Raw genomic sequence first — 12,720 nt, 5'->3', positions numbered from 1 at the left:
GCTGCTGAAACAATTCTTCTTTGAAATGAAAAAGGTAACCAAAAGACATGCTCAAATCATCACCTGATGTTTCAAGACATACACTCAACACAGTAGTTATCTGCTTATAGACCTGCAGCACTAGAACTCCGTTTTCGACTACTTGTATCTTTAGTACTTTGATAGTCTTGTACAGAAGTACAACACAGATAAATAAAAACACTTAAAACCATCCCAAACTTAAACGTAAGATTTGGTAATGTAAGAATAATTGATGAAAACAGAAATAATAAAAAAATAGAAATAATGCCAGACTATTTTCTGCCCTATAGAATTTAACAAGGCTTCAACCATACCAAGTCTTGTCACTTAAAAAGTAATTCATTCCAATGGGGAACTGCCCCTAATGCTGGTAGCAAGAGAGACACCCTACAGGCAGGTGGAGCACTTCACTCACATGACAAGACAGGTAGCCTATGTTGTATTGCCTGCTGCAGGTTGTATACTTCCAGAACTTGGGGAAAACCCAAATAAGTGAAAAGAAGCAAAAGCGCAGACAACTGAAAAGTATATTCTAGACTATAATTACACGTGATTCCTTCCTACGGCCAATTAGTTACCCAAGAGAGATGTTATAGTATGTCTGAGTAGCCCTACACTAAGCAAAACATTGGGCTGGCTTACAGATTATATTTCCTACCTGTAACCAAAGGAAAAACTGTAATTATCATACTTGAACCAACTCGGAGGTTTTCCTACAGTTTGTCTCAAGACAGCTGTATCTTATATGCTGGAAAAATAAACATGACTAATCAGACTATACTGATAGTATACAGCCGTCAGTTGTGTTGATGCAAACAGAAATAGTAGACTTCCCACACATACATCCACACACCACTTTTTAAAACGCCATCAAAAGTTTACAAACTGAGAGCAGACATTTCATCATCAGTGTTATCAACTGTAGAACTTATAGCACCTTGCAGAAACACAGGAACTAAAACAGAAGTAGAGTTTTCAAAGTACATATATCACCCCTTCACTGAATAGACATTTCAAAAGAAGTTATATATCCTGGTTATTTTGACCAGGTCACATAAAAAAATCATACAAACCACACACACCCTACTTTGTTAAACACTGCGTCATCTAAGCTTCTAGGTACCCATTCTTCTTGTATGCACACATTTTTAAGACATCCAGTCATACAGTATGAGTAACAGGTCAGGAGTCAAACAAAACCAAAAATCTCATTTTCTGTTTTTGAAAATGAGCAGCAGCATCTTGTTTGGACATGTCATCTTCATTAGCTCTGTCTTCACTGCAGTCTGGATTACCTACAGAGTATAAAGCATCCCTTCTTACCTGTAATGGTCTTGTGCTAGTTTTCCAGTTGCTGACTACAATAATTCCCACCCATCGTCTCAAATCGCATACAAGAAAACATGGAAGAAGGGGGGTGAGGATAGAGAGAACTGTACTTATCCTCGCAAATTATCATTTTCATATTAAAGAAGACACAGAATGTTTAAGACTTTTCTGTCTTCAATCAGATAAAATTTAGATAAAAGAGAATGACTTAAATAGTTAATATTTGCCTTAGGTAAAATTCAGTTTAAATCAAGTATCTGTATTGTACCAAGTTTTATTCAAGCAGCTAAACATCAACATTAAAGAACAGGAGCATGCTTTCAAAGCTGTCCAAGATAGCAGATGACAAGTGTCCCTTCCCCCCCAATAAGTTTTTCTGAAGAGTACAGTGGTGATACAGTTAAACCCTCTCAACTCTCAGAGGCATAAAGCACTTGAATACTATGAAGAAACTTGGTAACTTCCAAAGTTAAAAACATGAGAAAATTTGCTTCAAATGCCCACATTCATATTCATGCACAGTGGCTTTATACTTTCAGTCTTCATAAGCTATCAAAAGCTGCATGCGATATTCTGAACTATCTGAACAGTAAATCTTACTTTCATCAAGTCTTCGAGATAGGAAAAAGCGTACAACTGGTCTAGTTAAGAAGCGTTAAGTTTTGGTCAGATTAACAGAACAGAATGTGAACTTTTCAAGTAGAACTCTGATGTTTTGTTAAACATCTGTTTTTCCTACTTCACTTCCTGTTCTCTCTCTTTCTCTCCCTCCCCCACCAGGCAGGAAATAGTCTTGACAACAAATGAATCAGCTAGAAGTAGAACTAAGCAGCCATCAGCTGATTCTTCATTGTTTACAGGCACAGACACTTCAAAAAACACTGCCACTTTTTTTCGTCCTAAGTAACCGTGGTTGTCCTAACTTCACATCATTAAAATTAACAAATAAACACAGCAGAACAAGCAGTCCACAGAGCTAAGCAGTCATTTTTGAAATCAAGACAGAAAAAAAACAAACCAAGAAACACTTTCCTCAAAGTAACAGAAATTGTAACAGCTGTTGTAATTGTCAAGTCACAGGACCTGCAAATGTCTATTTCTAGGTTCATCTTTGAAAAAAGCCACCCAAAGAGAAAAAGCTCTAAACAAAATCCCAAACAGCAATACATTTGCTCTTTAGAAGCCATCTGGAAAAGCAACAGTATTGTTCATGTTCTATAGCAGCCTCTATATTCATGGGATGTGCTATTACAATGCCAACTCCATGTTGGTATTACTTTTACTTCCAAATTTTTCTCTTTCCTTAAGAAAACCTAACTCCAATAAAGACAGCAATTGTGAGAATTATTTCAAATTTGAAATTAGTATTCAACATAAGCAATTTCTATGGAAACTGACTTATTTTAGGACTGTTAGAGGATTTATATTTTATCCGTTAACTATGCCTAACAACATTTAAACATTCAGTACACCAAATACTAGTCTTAATACTTTTGGACCTCCTATCTCACATTCCAAAAGTGAATTAAAAGTTAAAATTATTGTGATGTTTGAGACAGCATGCAAGCCACTTAAAAAAGAAAACAAGAACTATGGACAACTAGCTCCATAGTACAAGATTATACTACTACAGCTAGTCCAGCTATTCAGCTCTGAAAGAGTTCAAGTGTGTCTCTTACCACAATTGCATGCGGAGAATGCACTAAGGCCTTAAGTTCATTCAGGTCGTTCTCAGCCTGCAGAAATTGGCATAAGAAAAAAAACAAAAAAAAAAACAAAAAGTATATAAGGAGGGTGAATTTTGAATACTCTCACAGATACTATGAATTTAAACAGTGGTTAATACAGTCCTATAATCCCTACGTTACCTTATCCCATTCTCCTTCCATGACATGATTGCGGAATTTGGTAGCAGAAGGATGTTCTAAACGACATCCTGACTCTTGCATGAGAAGATCAACAGTCTGGCTGCAGGAGAGATACAGTGTAAAAAAACCCGACCAGTTTTACCCTCACAAATACACCGCCTGCTATGATAACAGTTAGCCATATTCAAACGTAAGTTTAATAAAGTAAGAACACTATGACCAGATTCAGACACTTGTCCAAAAGATTATCTCAGTTGCCTGAGACATGTAAACAGCTGCCTATGTCTAAAACAAGTCATCAATTAGTTTGATAGCTTTACTGAAGTACCATGAAGTATGTGACTTACCAGCCACCACAAACAGCCAGCCCTGCATAGAAGATAGGCTTCATGAAGGAAGAGACAGACCATAAACCTGTTAGCTACTGGCTACTAATCCCTGCCCCCCTCCCCACCTCCCATAAAACAACACAGAGAGCTACTGCATCTACAACAGGCCTAATTTTTTCTTCATCATGTATCAGAAGACTGGCTCCTTAAAATAAAATAAACAAACTCGTGAACCTGTAAGCCCTCCCCCTTTTACACTAAAAATAGCTTATTTACTGTGGTGTCGTCTATGAACAGTCACGAGTTGTCTGCTGCTGTAAACTTGCTTCTTGTGTCAGGGGCAATTTATTTTATGTACTAAGTTCTTTATAATTGACCCATCCTGCAGTGTTTTGAAGACTTGTTCTGCGGTAGCTACGTGAAGACTTTGGATTCCTGCTCCAAAATGACGACGTGTTGCCTTTAGCTTTACTCACGCGCGCGCACACACAAATGTTGTGATTAAATTCTTAGGCCTCCCTTACTCCACTGTAAAATTATTTTCCTTATTCCGATTTCAAAATCCAATACGCTCACTCCCGGTGCCCAGATAAGATTATTATCAAAAACATGTGGCCGGAACAAATCTGCAAAGGCCTTCACCGTTTGCAGGGATGAAGGGTTTCACGCAGAAACAAAACGGCCTATTTCGGTGACAGTTTAATTTCTGCCAGCTGACAAGCGAAACCTTGGAGCTCATCTGCAGAAAGCCACCCCCTCCGCCCAGCTGTGCGGGCACCATTACGTTTACCAGCCAACTTCTCCCCCGCTAACACATCGCTATCGATCCGCCTTATCGCACTCGACTTCCATATTGCCGGCCCCGGCCCAGGAAGCTCCCGGCCTGTCCCTTCCGAGAGGCGACGGGCACGGCCGAGGGGAAGGCGCCTCCGGCTCCATTTTGGCAGGGGCCCTGCCCCGCGGAGAGCTGCCCCCGCACCGCTCCCCCCTCGCGGGGGAGCGACAGCGCAGCTTTTGCCCCCGGAGGCCCCTTCCTGGCCGCCGAGGGGCCCGGCAGCCCTCCTACCGCCCCAGCTCTGCCCGCGGCCTCCCCTCGCAGGACGGCGACACGCGAGGGGGGTCCCCCGGCCCCAGCCCCGGCGCGGGGGGTCCCTCCCGGCCCCCAGCTGCGCTCCCCCTCGCCCTTCCCCGCCTCCGCGGCCACTTACTTGAGGCCCAGGCCGTGGAGGTGCTGCCCGATCAGCCGGATCACGTCCTCGTCGGACTGCGAGAGCCGCTTCTTCTTCTTCAGGGCGCTGCCGCCGCCGCCGCCCCCCAGCTCTGCGGCGGCCGGGCCGGGCCCCCCGGCGGCGGGCACCCCGTTGTTGACGCTGAGGCCGCCGGGGCTGCCGCCGCCGCTGTTGGCCGAGGGCAGCAGCCCGTTGGCGTGCGCCAGCTGGTCGCCGGCGGTCGTGCCCGCCGAGGCCTCGCCGTTCTGGGCGCCCAGGCAGCCCAGCTCCGGGCCCTGCGGCAGCTGAGGCTGCTGCTGCTGCTGCTGGCCCCCTCCTGCCCCGTTGGCCTGCATGGCGCTGCCGCCGCTGCTAGCGCTGCTGCCGCTGCTGCTGCCTCTGAGCGGGGCGGCGGCGGGGGCGAGCCCGGCGGGGAGCGAGGGGGACTGGGACGAGGTGAGGCCTGCTCTGCCCGCGGAAGCCCCGGGCTCTCCTGCTCCCTCCGCCGCCGCCGCCGCCGGGGAGGCCCGGGCTTTCTTCCGCGGGGGCGGGGAGGCTCCGCCGGTGTCCGAGTCGGAGGAGGAGGAAGCGGAGGCCAGAGTTTCCTCGCCGAGAGCGGCCGTGGTGGGAAGCCGGGGGGGCGAGGAGGGGGGAGGCGGGGGGCGGCGGGGGTGAGGGGAGGCGGAGCGGGGCCCTGTGCCCCCGGGGGTCCCGGAGGCAGCGCCGCCGCCCGCTCGGGGCTCCCTCTGGCGATGGCGGCCGCCGCTGCCCTGAGCCCCCGCCCGGCAGCCCCAGGCGCCCGGCCCGCTCCGCTCGCTGCCCGCCGGGTTTGTCTCCTCTCAGCCCAGCTGCAGCCTAATGGAGTCCGGGCCGGGACGTCACAGGAAATTCCTATACTGCCCCCTACACACACTTCCGCCGCCCGGGGCTGGGGGTGGGGTGCGGGCGCTATAGGGGCAGGGGGGTACGGCCGCCTCCCGGGCCGGTGGCGGGGTGGGGGGTCGGGGGCGCGGCTGGAGATGTCCGGCCCGGCCCGGGGGTACCGCCTGGCACCGCCTGGTGCACGTAGGGCCCGGGGCTGGGAGGTGTGAAGGTGTGTGCCGGGGGCGCCTCGCTGGGAGCTGGTCGTCCCCAGGGTGGGGGGGGCTTACGGAAATTTCCTGAAGCAATCAGGAGGGGTTTTGGGGTTGTTTTCGTTTGGTTGGTGTTAAAAAGGAGAAATACCTGGCGACGTAGCGGCCTCTCGTTGCTAAGGTTGGTCACTGGTAGGGCTCGGACCCGGGCATGGCTTCTGCAGTCGTGATGTGTGTTAGCACCAAAGAGGGAGAACATGGTGTTTCTGTACGGGATCTGACATGTTACGGTACAGAAGCGTTGAGGCGTGGGGCGTGTTTGCCAGGATAGTCTGTCAGAAGACATTGGGCATTTTGGGGTTTCCAGTCTCTGCTCAGAGAAGTCTTTATGTCTGCCTCCTGTGTGATGGAAACTGAAATCCATAGCCAAGCCTCTGGTCAAAAGTCATGAGACAAGTAAAATCCTGTTTGAAAATAGTCTCTTGAAAGAATACGTTGTGTGTTGTTTGGTTTTAGAGCCTGGAATTTTCATCTTTGATACTTTGAAACTTTCCTCCAAAATGCAGAGCGGAATAAGTGTTTTCATTAATGGAAGCAGAGATTAACATCTAATCATCTGCTTTCAAAAACCAAGGTTTAAAGAACACTGAATATTTCCAATTAATGATAAAAAGATGAGTTTGGACAATAGTGCTTTCTTTGGAGTACAACTTTGAAGAAGTCAGACTGAGGGAAAATGCCTCAAGACCAGTGTAGAAGTTTGTGAAGAGACAAAATACTTCAAAAGAATGAAACTAGAGAAAACAAGACTGCATGGAGACAGTTGAAGTAGATACCATAGCTTGCCCCTGTTCATAGGTCTCAAAAGCTATTTGACTGGTAACAGCTGAAGCACACTTAAATCAGAGGGAGAGGCTGGAAAAAGCTTTGTCACACAGAGTTCTGCCCAGGTGTGGCTGTAGGATTAAATTCAACATTGGTCTTCCAGAGAGAGAGAACCGTTTTGGTTTTGTCTTCCGTAGTTCACCAGCCACTACTGGAGAATGCATTGCTTGTGTTTTAGCCACTTCAGCACAGCTGTTATCTCTTCTCATCTCCATTGCTCTGTCTCTTCTTCATTCTTGAGGTCATCTTCCTCATTCCTCTCACTCTCCAGTTGCCAAGATTGAGTCTATAATCCAATGATTTGGGGTAAGATTGCAGGAACAGCACCCAGAGCAACACAGAGCCTGTGGAGATGCCTTACAAAGCAAACTAAGGAGCATTATGCGTTTTTTCAAGAAGGTAAAGTTGCCTGTTATTCCTTCCTGCTCAGTGTCCAGTGAAAGCCCTTTACCAACATTACCAGTTTGTGACACTGTTCCTTCAGCTGCTTTAATCTGCCATGCTCCTCTTGCAGTGCCTGGAGAGCCTGGCCTTCCCTCATCAGTCACTGCTTTGATCACCTGCATGTAGCCTGCTGCTCCCACACACCAACTCCTGTGTTGTGTCAGTCACATTGGAGGAGTTGGAAGGAGGAAAGATGCTGATGAGTCTGTGAAGAGCACATCTGTGATGAAAGAAGAAGAATCCCTTTACTGTAGCTCGGTGATATATGGATAAGCAGCTCTATATACCTATCCGTGGTGGGAAAGGCTCCTGCAGAGTAGCAATATATCCCACTCATTTCAATTAAATATTCTAAGGGAGTAAGAGCAGTGTTTGGAGTTGAACCTAAAATATCGCTTTTAAGAGGTACATATTGCTGCATTAATCACGGTGAAAGTTCTTACACCCCCTCCCTGCCTCATTTCCTTCCCTGGGGGAGGAAATATCCCAGGAGAAACACAAAGAACTGGAGGAAGAAGCTCGGTGTTGGAATGGCACAGGCCCTTGGCTTCCGTGCCAGGGGAAGCTGGGACACGACACTTGAAAGTTTCTCAGGATCCCAGCTGACATGAAAGTGCAGGAGAATGATTCAGAGCCCCTGGTGTGGAGAGTGTGCCTCAGCCAGATCCTAGCCCATGTGTGGAAAGTTCCTGGAGCAGTTCCTGCTCCTTTCTTTCCTCTTCATCACCAAGAGGGGATCCTGAGACAGGTCTGTGGCTTAGCAGACCTTCCTCCTTATAATGCAGAAAGGAAAAGGAGAACTGGGAAAGGGACAATGACACCATGCTTGGGAAATGTTTCAGTAGTTGAGCACCGATTTGGAACCCTCTATTTCACACTCTCATGAGAGCCAACCAATTTAATGGCAGTCCAAATAAGCATGCTTCTATTAAGCAATTTGGCAAATCAACAGTTAAATACAACACATCTCACTTGTGTCAGAAGACTTTATTATGAAGTATGCATTCGTTGTACCCAGACAACTTCAGAGTTTCCCAAAAGTAGAGAAGAGATGTAACAGTTCAGCAATGAAAATTGACAAATTTATAAACACCCACAAGAAGAAAAAAAAGGCAACCTTAAATACAGCTGTGATGATATCAACCATGTTACTGAAGTACAGTATGTTTTGCTTTAGAGGATGGGGTAGGAAGTCCAGATCTGAATAATAGGAAGGAACTCTTTCATTAAGGGGCTGGTTTTTTGATGGTAATCATATGAAGCTGCTTAGGCAGAGCTGAAATGCTACAAAATAGAGAAAATCATGGAGAGATGGGTTAGTAGTCAAAGCTGCACTATGAGCATAAGGAACCATTTGATTCCTCTTGTCAGATGCATGTGTGTATACTTAGGATCATAGAATGGATTGGGTTGGAAGGCACCTACCTTAAAGATCACCTAGTTTCAACCCCCTGTGCCTTTACCACCACCACCGTACACACAGTTTCCTTTTCCTTTTTTTCTGCACTGAATTTGAGGTTACTGGAAGCAAAACGACTAAAAACAAAAAAGGAAGAAAGAATGGTTTAGAATAATGGCATTTTTTCATAGTAACAACTAAATAAATGCTTGAACAGACACCTGCCTATGCATGTAACTTTCAAAAGATGAGACACAGATGAAAAACAACCACCTTTCTTACACAGCATTCCTAGAAAGCAGTCAGTAGATAGAGGATTTGTAAGCAAACCACACTGGGCCATCACCTTATGCAGAAGATGGGCAGTATTTTAGTGAAGGAGCAGAGTCTGGAAAGCCAAAGCTTGGCTGGAGTTGAAACAGGAAAAGAATAAATGTGAGGTGCAACAAAAAGGGCTTTTACAAGAACAGCAGCAAAAGGAAGGTGAAGAAAAATGTGGGAAGGAAAATTTGCTGTAGAATTAGTCACTGACCTAGTGGTAAAGAGTGAGGAAAAGGCTGAGATTCTCAATGCCTCCTTTGACCTTTATAGGAAGAAAATCCTTCTGCATCTCCCTAGCTTCTGTGGCCAGTAGCAGAGTGCAGAAAAGGAGACTAGGAGACTGCCCATCCTGGTGGACAAAGGAAGTTCAGCACGGGAATTTCAACACCTACAGGGCTGCATTATCAGTGTACCCAGCAGGTATATGCTCTCTGTGTGTCACTGGTGAGTCCGCATTTGATATCCAGTGTCCAGTTTGGGGTCTTCCGGTACAAGAGACATAGAGCAGGCTAGAGCAAGTTCAGGAGAGGCTGCTAGGGTGGTAGGGGCTAGAGCAGGTGGTGTACAAGGAGAAGCTGAGGAAGTGGGTTTGACTGCAGCAGGATCTAACTGCAGTGGTCGGCTTCCCCAGGGGAATCACAGAGAAGACAGCACAAGGCTTCTCTTCAGGGTGCACAACAAGAGGACGAGACAAAAATCAGAAGTTGCACCTGGAGAAATTCCAACTGTGCATAGGAAAAAATTTCAAAGTGAAAGTGGTCATATACTGGAACAGGTTCCCAGAGAGACTGTGGACTTTCCATCCATGGACGTACTAAAAACTGGACTGGACAAGGCCCTGGTCAAAGCTCTGAGCAACCTTGTCTAGCTTTGAAAACAGCTAGAGGTTGAATAAGTGACCTCCAGAGGATCTCTCCCAACTTTATTTTTTGCTACGATTCTAAATATACTTCCTGGAAGAATCCCTGTGGTATGGGGGAGCAATATTGGTGACTCAATAAATGTCATGTCTCAGGGGTTACTGATACTATGCCCCAAAGCTTCAGTAAGGATGCTGTGTTGGCAAAGATAAGGGCATTAGAGCTATTGTTGCAACTTAATTAAGTATTAGGTAATCACACTATGTCTTCTGTCCACCAAAGTCATGTGCATTAGACTGATGGTGACCTCTGCACTCTCCTAGGCAATCACAACATGACATGGTAACAAAAATATCAGAAAGTGCTGAAGGTTCCATGTAGTATGGAATATCTTGTTTAAGACAATCTGTTGTGTGGTCAATACAACTTCTCATATAAAGAACATACATGACATGCATTTTCCTATGTCTTTCTGGATGCCCAGGATGCCATGTATTGGGACAAGTTGAATTTATCTTCATGGGCAGATAAAGCATGCATGTGCAAGAGGTCTGAAGCTAGGCTTGTACTTACTGTGCAACTTCTCTGAGCATGTACAGCAAGACAATATCGCATATGCTGTGACTCTTACATGTCAGGCTTGCTTTGCATGCATGATTTATCTGTCTGGGACTACCCTAGATATCAGCCTGCAAAATCTGTCTGTGTGTAGTGTGGTGTATCAGTCACGTTGAGATACACTAGAAAGTTATTTGTAGCCTGGATTTGGAAAGATGGTAGGTCACCAAGAGATGTTTCCACACTTGCAACAGGCAGAATAGCAGCATGCTTGCACTTTTTTTTTTTTCTTGACACCTTGATATGTGTAAATGTTAATTCTAACACTTACTGAATCGCACTCTGAGTTTGTGTGCAGTAGGAGCTGATTTTGTTCTGTGGGGTTTTCCAGGCCCATTGTTTAGAATGTCTCCTGTAGTCTGCGTAGTCCTTAATATTAGCGTGTAGAGTTTGTGTCCAGAACTCAGATGGGTTATTGGTGTTTATGTGCAAGACTAGATTTATCATTCTATTGTTGCAGTTATTTTCTTACTTGCGGATTGCTCCCCTGCCTTTTACTTTGTGCTGGCTCTCAAGGCAATTGTTATTTCAGGCTTGGTAATTGTGTCTGCCAACTCCTACATAGCTCCTAGAGCTTAACCCTGAGTGGGGTAACACTGCGCTTTCTGTTGCCTAGCCATTGAATTGTGCCCTGGCTCTCCCAGAGTGACATGTATGGTAGTCCTTTCTCTCTCCTTTTCCTGTTTTCTCTAGAGGGTTATATTGCAATGAGCTCTTGCACCTGGAACTAAAAATTCAAGACCAGGCATGTTGGCTGTAGTATCGCATATCCACTCTGAAATGGGCAGAGAGGGGAAGTTATTACGTAATCACCAGCAGATTATATCTTAATGTTGAGATTGTGAATAGCTCCTTGGAGCCCAGGGATTATTTAGTAATCTTTTTTTCCTTCTTAATCAGGAATATATGGTTTTCCAAACTCTATGTTTAAAAAAGCATGCGAACCACCAGACCCTCCTTACATGTTTTGGACAAGAGATTAAAGGTTATTGTCACAATGTCATTGCACTACTATTTAAGTGCTCCTTATTTTAAGGTGAAGTCACTAGTTTTTGCTGCAACTGTGTCTTTGCTTAAAGTACAACTTCCTGCACAAACTTCTCCATCCTTGTTGTTGCATATTATTTACATTAGAAATAAAAAGCCATGAAGTTAGAGAAAAAATGCACTCATGTGGCTCCATACATTTACATGGTAAAAAATCTTCACCACTTCACCGAATTTGTAAGTTTTACAGTGCATCAGCTCTGACACTACTACTCATACTTAAGACCTTGTAATGTTTCAAATACCTGCTATTTTTTTATTTTTTATTTTTATTTTTGTCTTTGACAAAAATATTTGGGCTTTAGGTAATAAAACAACCTGGTTTCTCAAATAGGAAAGGTAATGGTCCCCAAATTTTCTAACTTGGCTGGTTTTTGTTTGTTTGTTTTTCAAGAGGATACAGTCTGTGGAATATAGGTGGACATATTTTTTACTGACATTTGTTTGAGGTGACTAATATAAGTTATTTGAATCTTTGCCTCGTAAATAATATAGTCATTTCAAATACATGCAAATTAAACCTTTATGCTTTTGTGGCTTCTCTCTTAAAGAAGAATGCCAAGAGAGTTTTTGAAGCATGGCATGATAGGAGGGCTTTACTAACATTCATTTGGCATTATCAGTTTGACTAATAGGAAGGACACGCTATATATTGCCATTTCTATTTTTATCTGTCACTGCATGTTAATACAAGATAGTCAGTTAGGCCTATACAATTTCTGAATTCATTCCCAGTTCTCTATAAATACCAATGTCTTTTATTTAAGCACCTCCTATTTAATAGCACTTCTTCCGAATGCCACATCTGAGAGTGGAGCATGTCCTGCTGTATCCACACAGCGCTGAGAGGCATGATGGGGATTAGTTCCAGCTGGAAGGGGGAAAGGTAAGATTTTCAAAATTGGGACCAAAGGCTTGGTCCCAAAGGCATATTTCAGTGCCTACATAGACATGCTTCCATGTGTAGTACTATTTGCCACGTTGTCACAGTTGGAACTTAGTGTTATGAATTATAACAAATCTATCATCTGAAAGATGTCCCCCTGTACTCAGCTCTGGTGAGGCCGCACCTTGAGCACAGTGTTCAGCTTTGGGCCCCTCACTACAAGAAGGACATCGAGGCCCTGGAGCATGTCCAGAGAAGGGCAACGAAGCTGGTGAGGGGTCTGGAGAACAAGTCTTACGAGGAGCAGCTGAGGGAGCTGGGATTGTTCAGTCCGGAGAAGAGGAGGCTCAGGGATGACCTTATCGCGCTCCATGAGTACCTTAAAGGAGGCTGTAGTGAGGTGGGGGTTGGTCTATTCTCCCACGTGCCTGG

General features: G+C 45.2%; 1 protein-coding gene across 5 annotated transcripts in view; it reads right to left on the bottom strand.

The window, feature by feature from the left end:
- Positions 1–5,133, bottom strand: part of WDR26 (WD repeat domain 26) — a 30,894-nt gene extending 25,761 nt beyond the window's left edge. The window contains exons 1-3 of one of the 5 annotated variants that reach the window (XM_035557001.2): positions 4,756–5,133; positions 3,219–3,318; positions 3,030–3,086 (exon numbers count right to left, since the gene is read on the bottom strand). In XM_035557001.2, the coding sequence (XP_035412894.1) occupies positions 3,030–3,086; positions 3,219–3,318; positions 4,756–5,111 (513 nt within the window). In that variant the 5' untranslated portion in view covers positions 5,112–5,133. Of the gene's footprint in view, positions 1–3,029; positions 3,087–3,218; positions 3,319–3,565; positions 3,635–3,823; positions 3,849–4,755 lie in introns of those variants that run through there. The other 4 variants (XM_035557007.2, XM_050709557.1, XM_035557027.2 and 1 more) reach the window with 4 other exon arrangements.
- Positions 5,134–12,720: the final 7,587 nt, after the last annotated feature.

This window comes from Cygnus atratus, chromosome 3 (genome assembly GCF_013377495.2).
Source record: "Cygnus atratus isolate AKBS03 ecotype Queensland, Australia chromosome 3, CAtr_DNAZoo_HiC_assembly, whole genome shotgun sequence".
NCBI lineage: Eukaryota > Metazoa > Chordata > Aves > Anseriformes > Anatidae > Cygnus > Cygnus atratus.
This window is presented reverse-complemented; position numbering and strand designations above follow the sequence as displayed.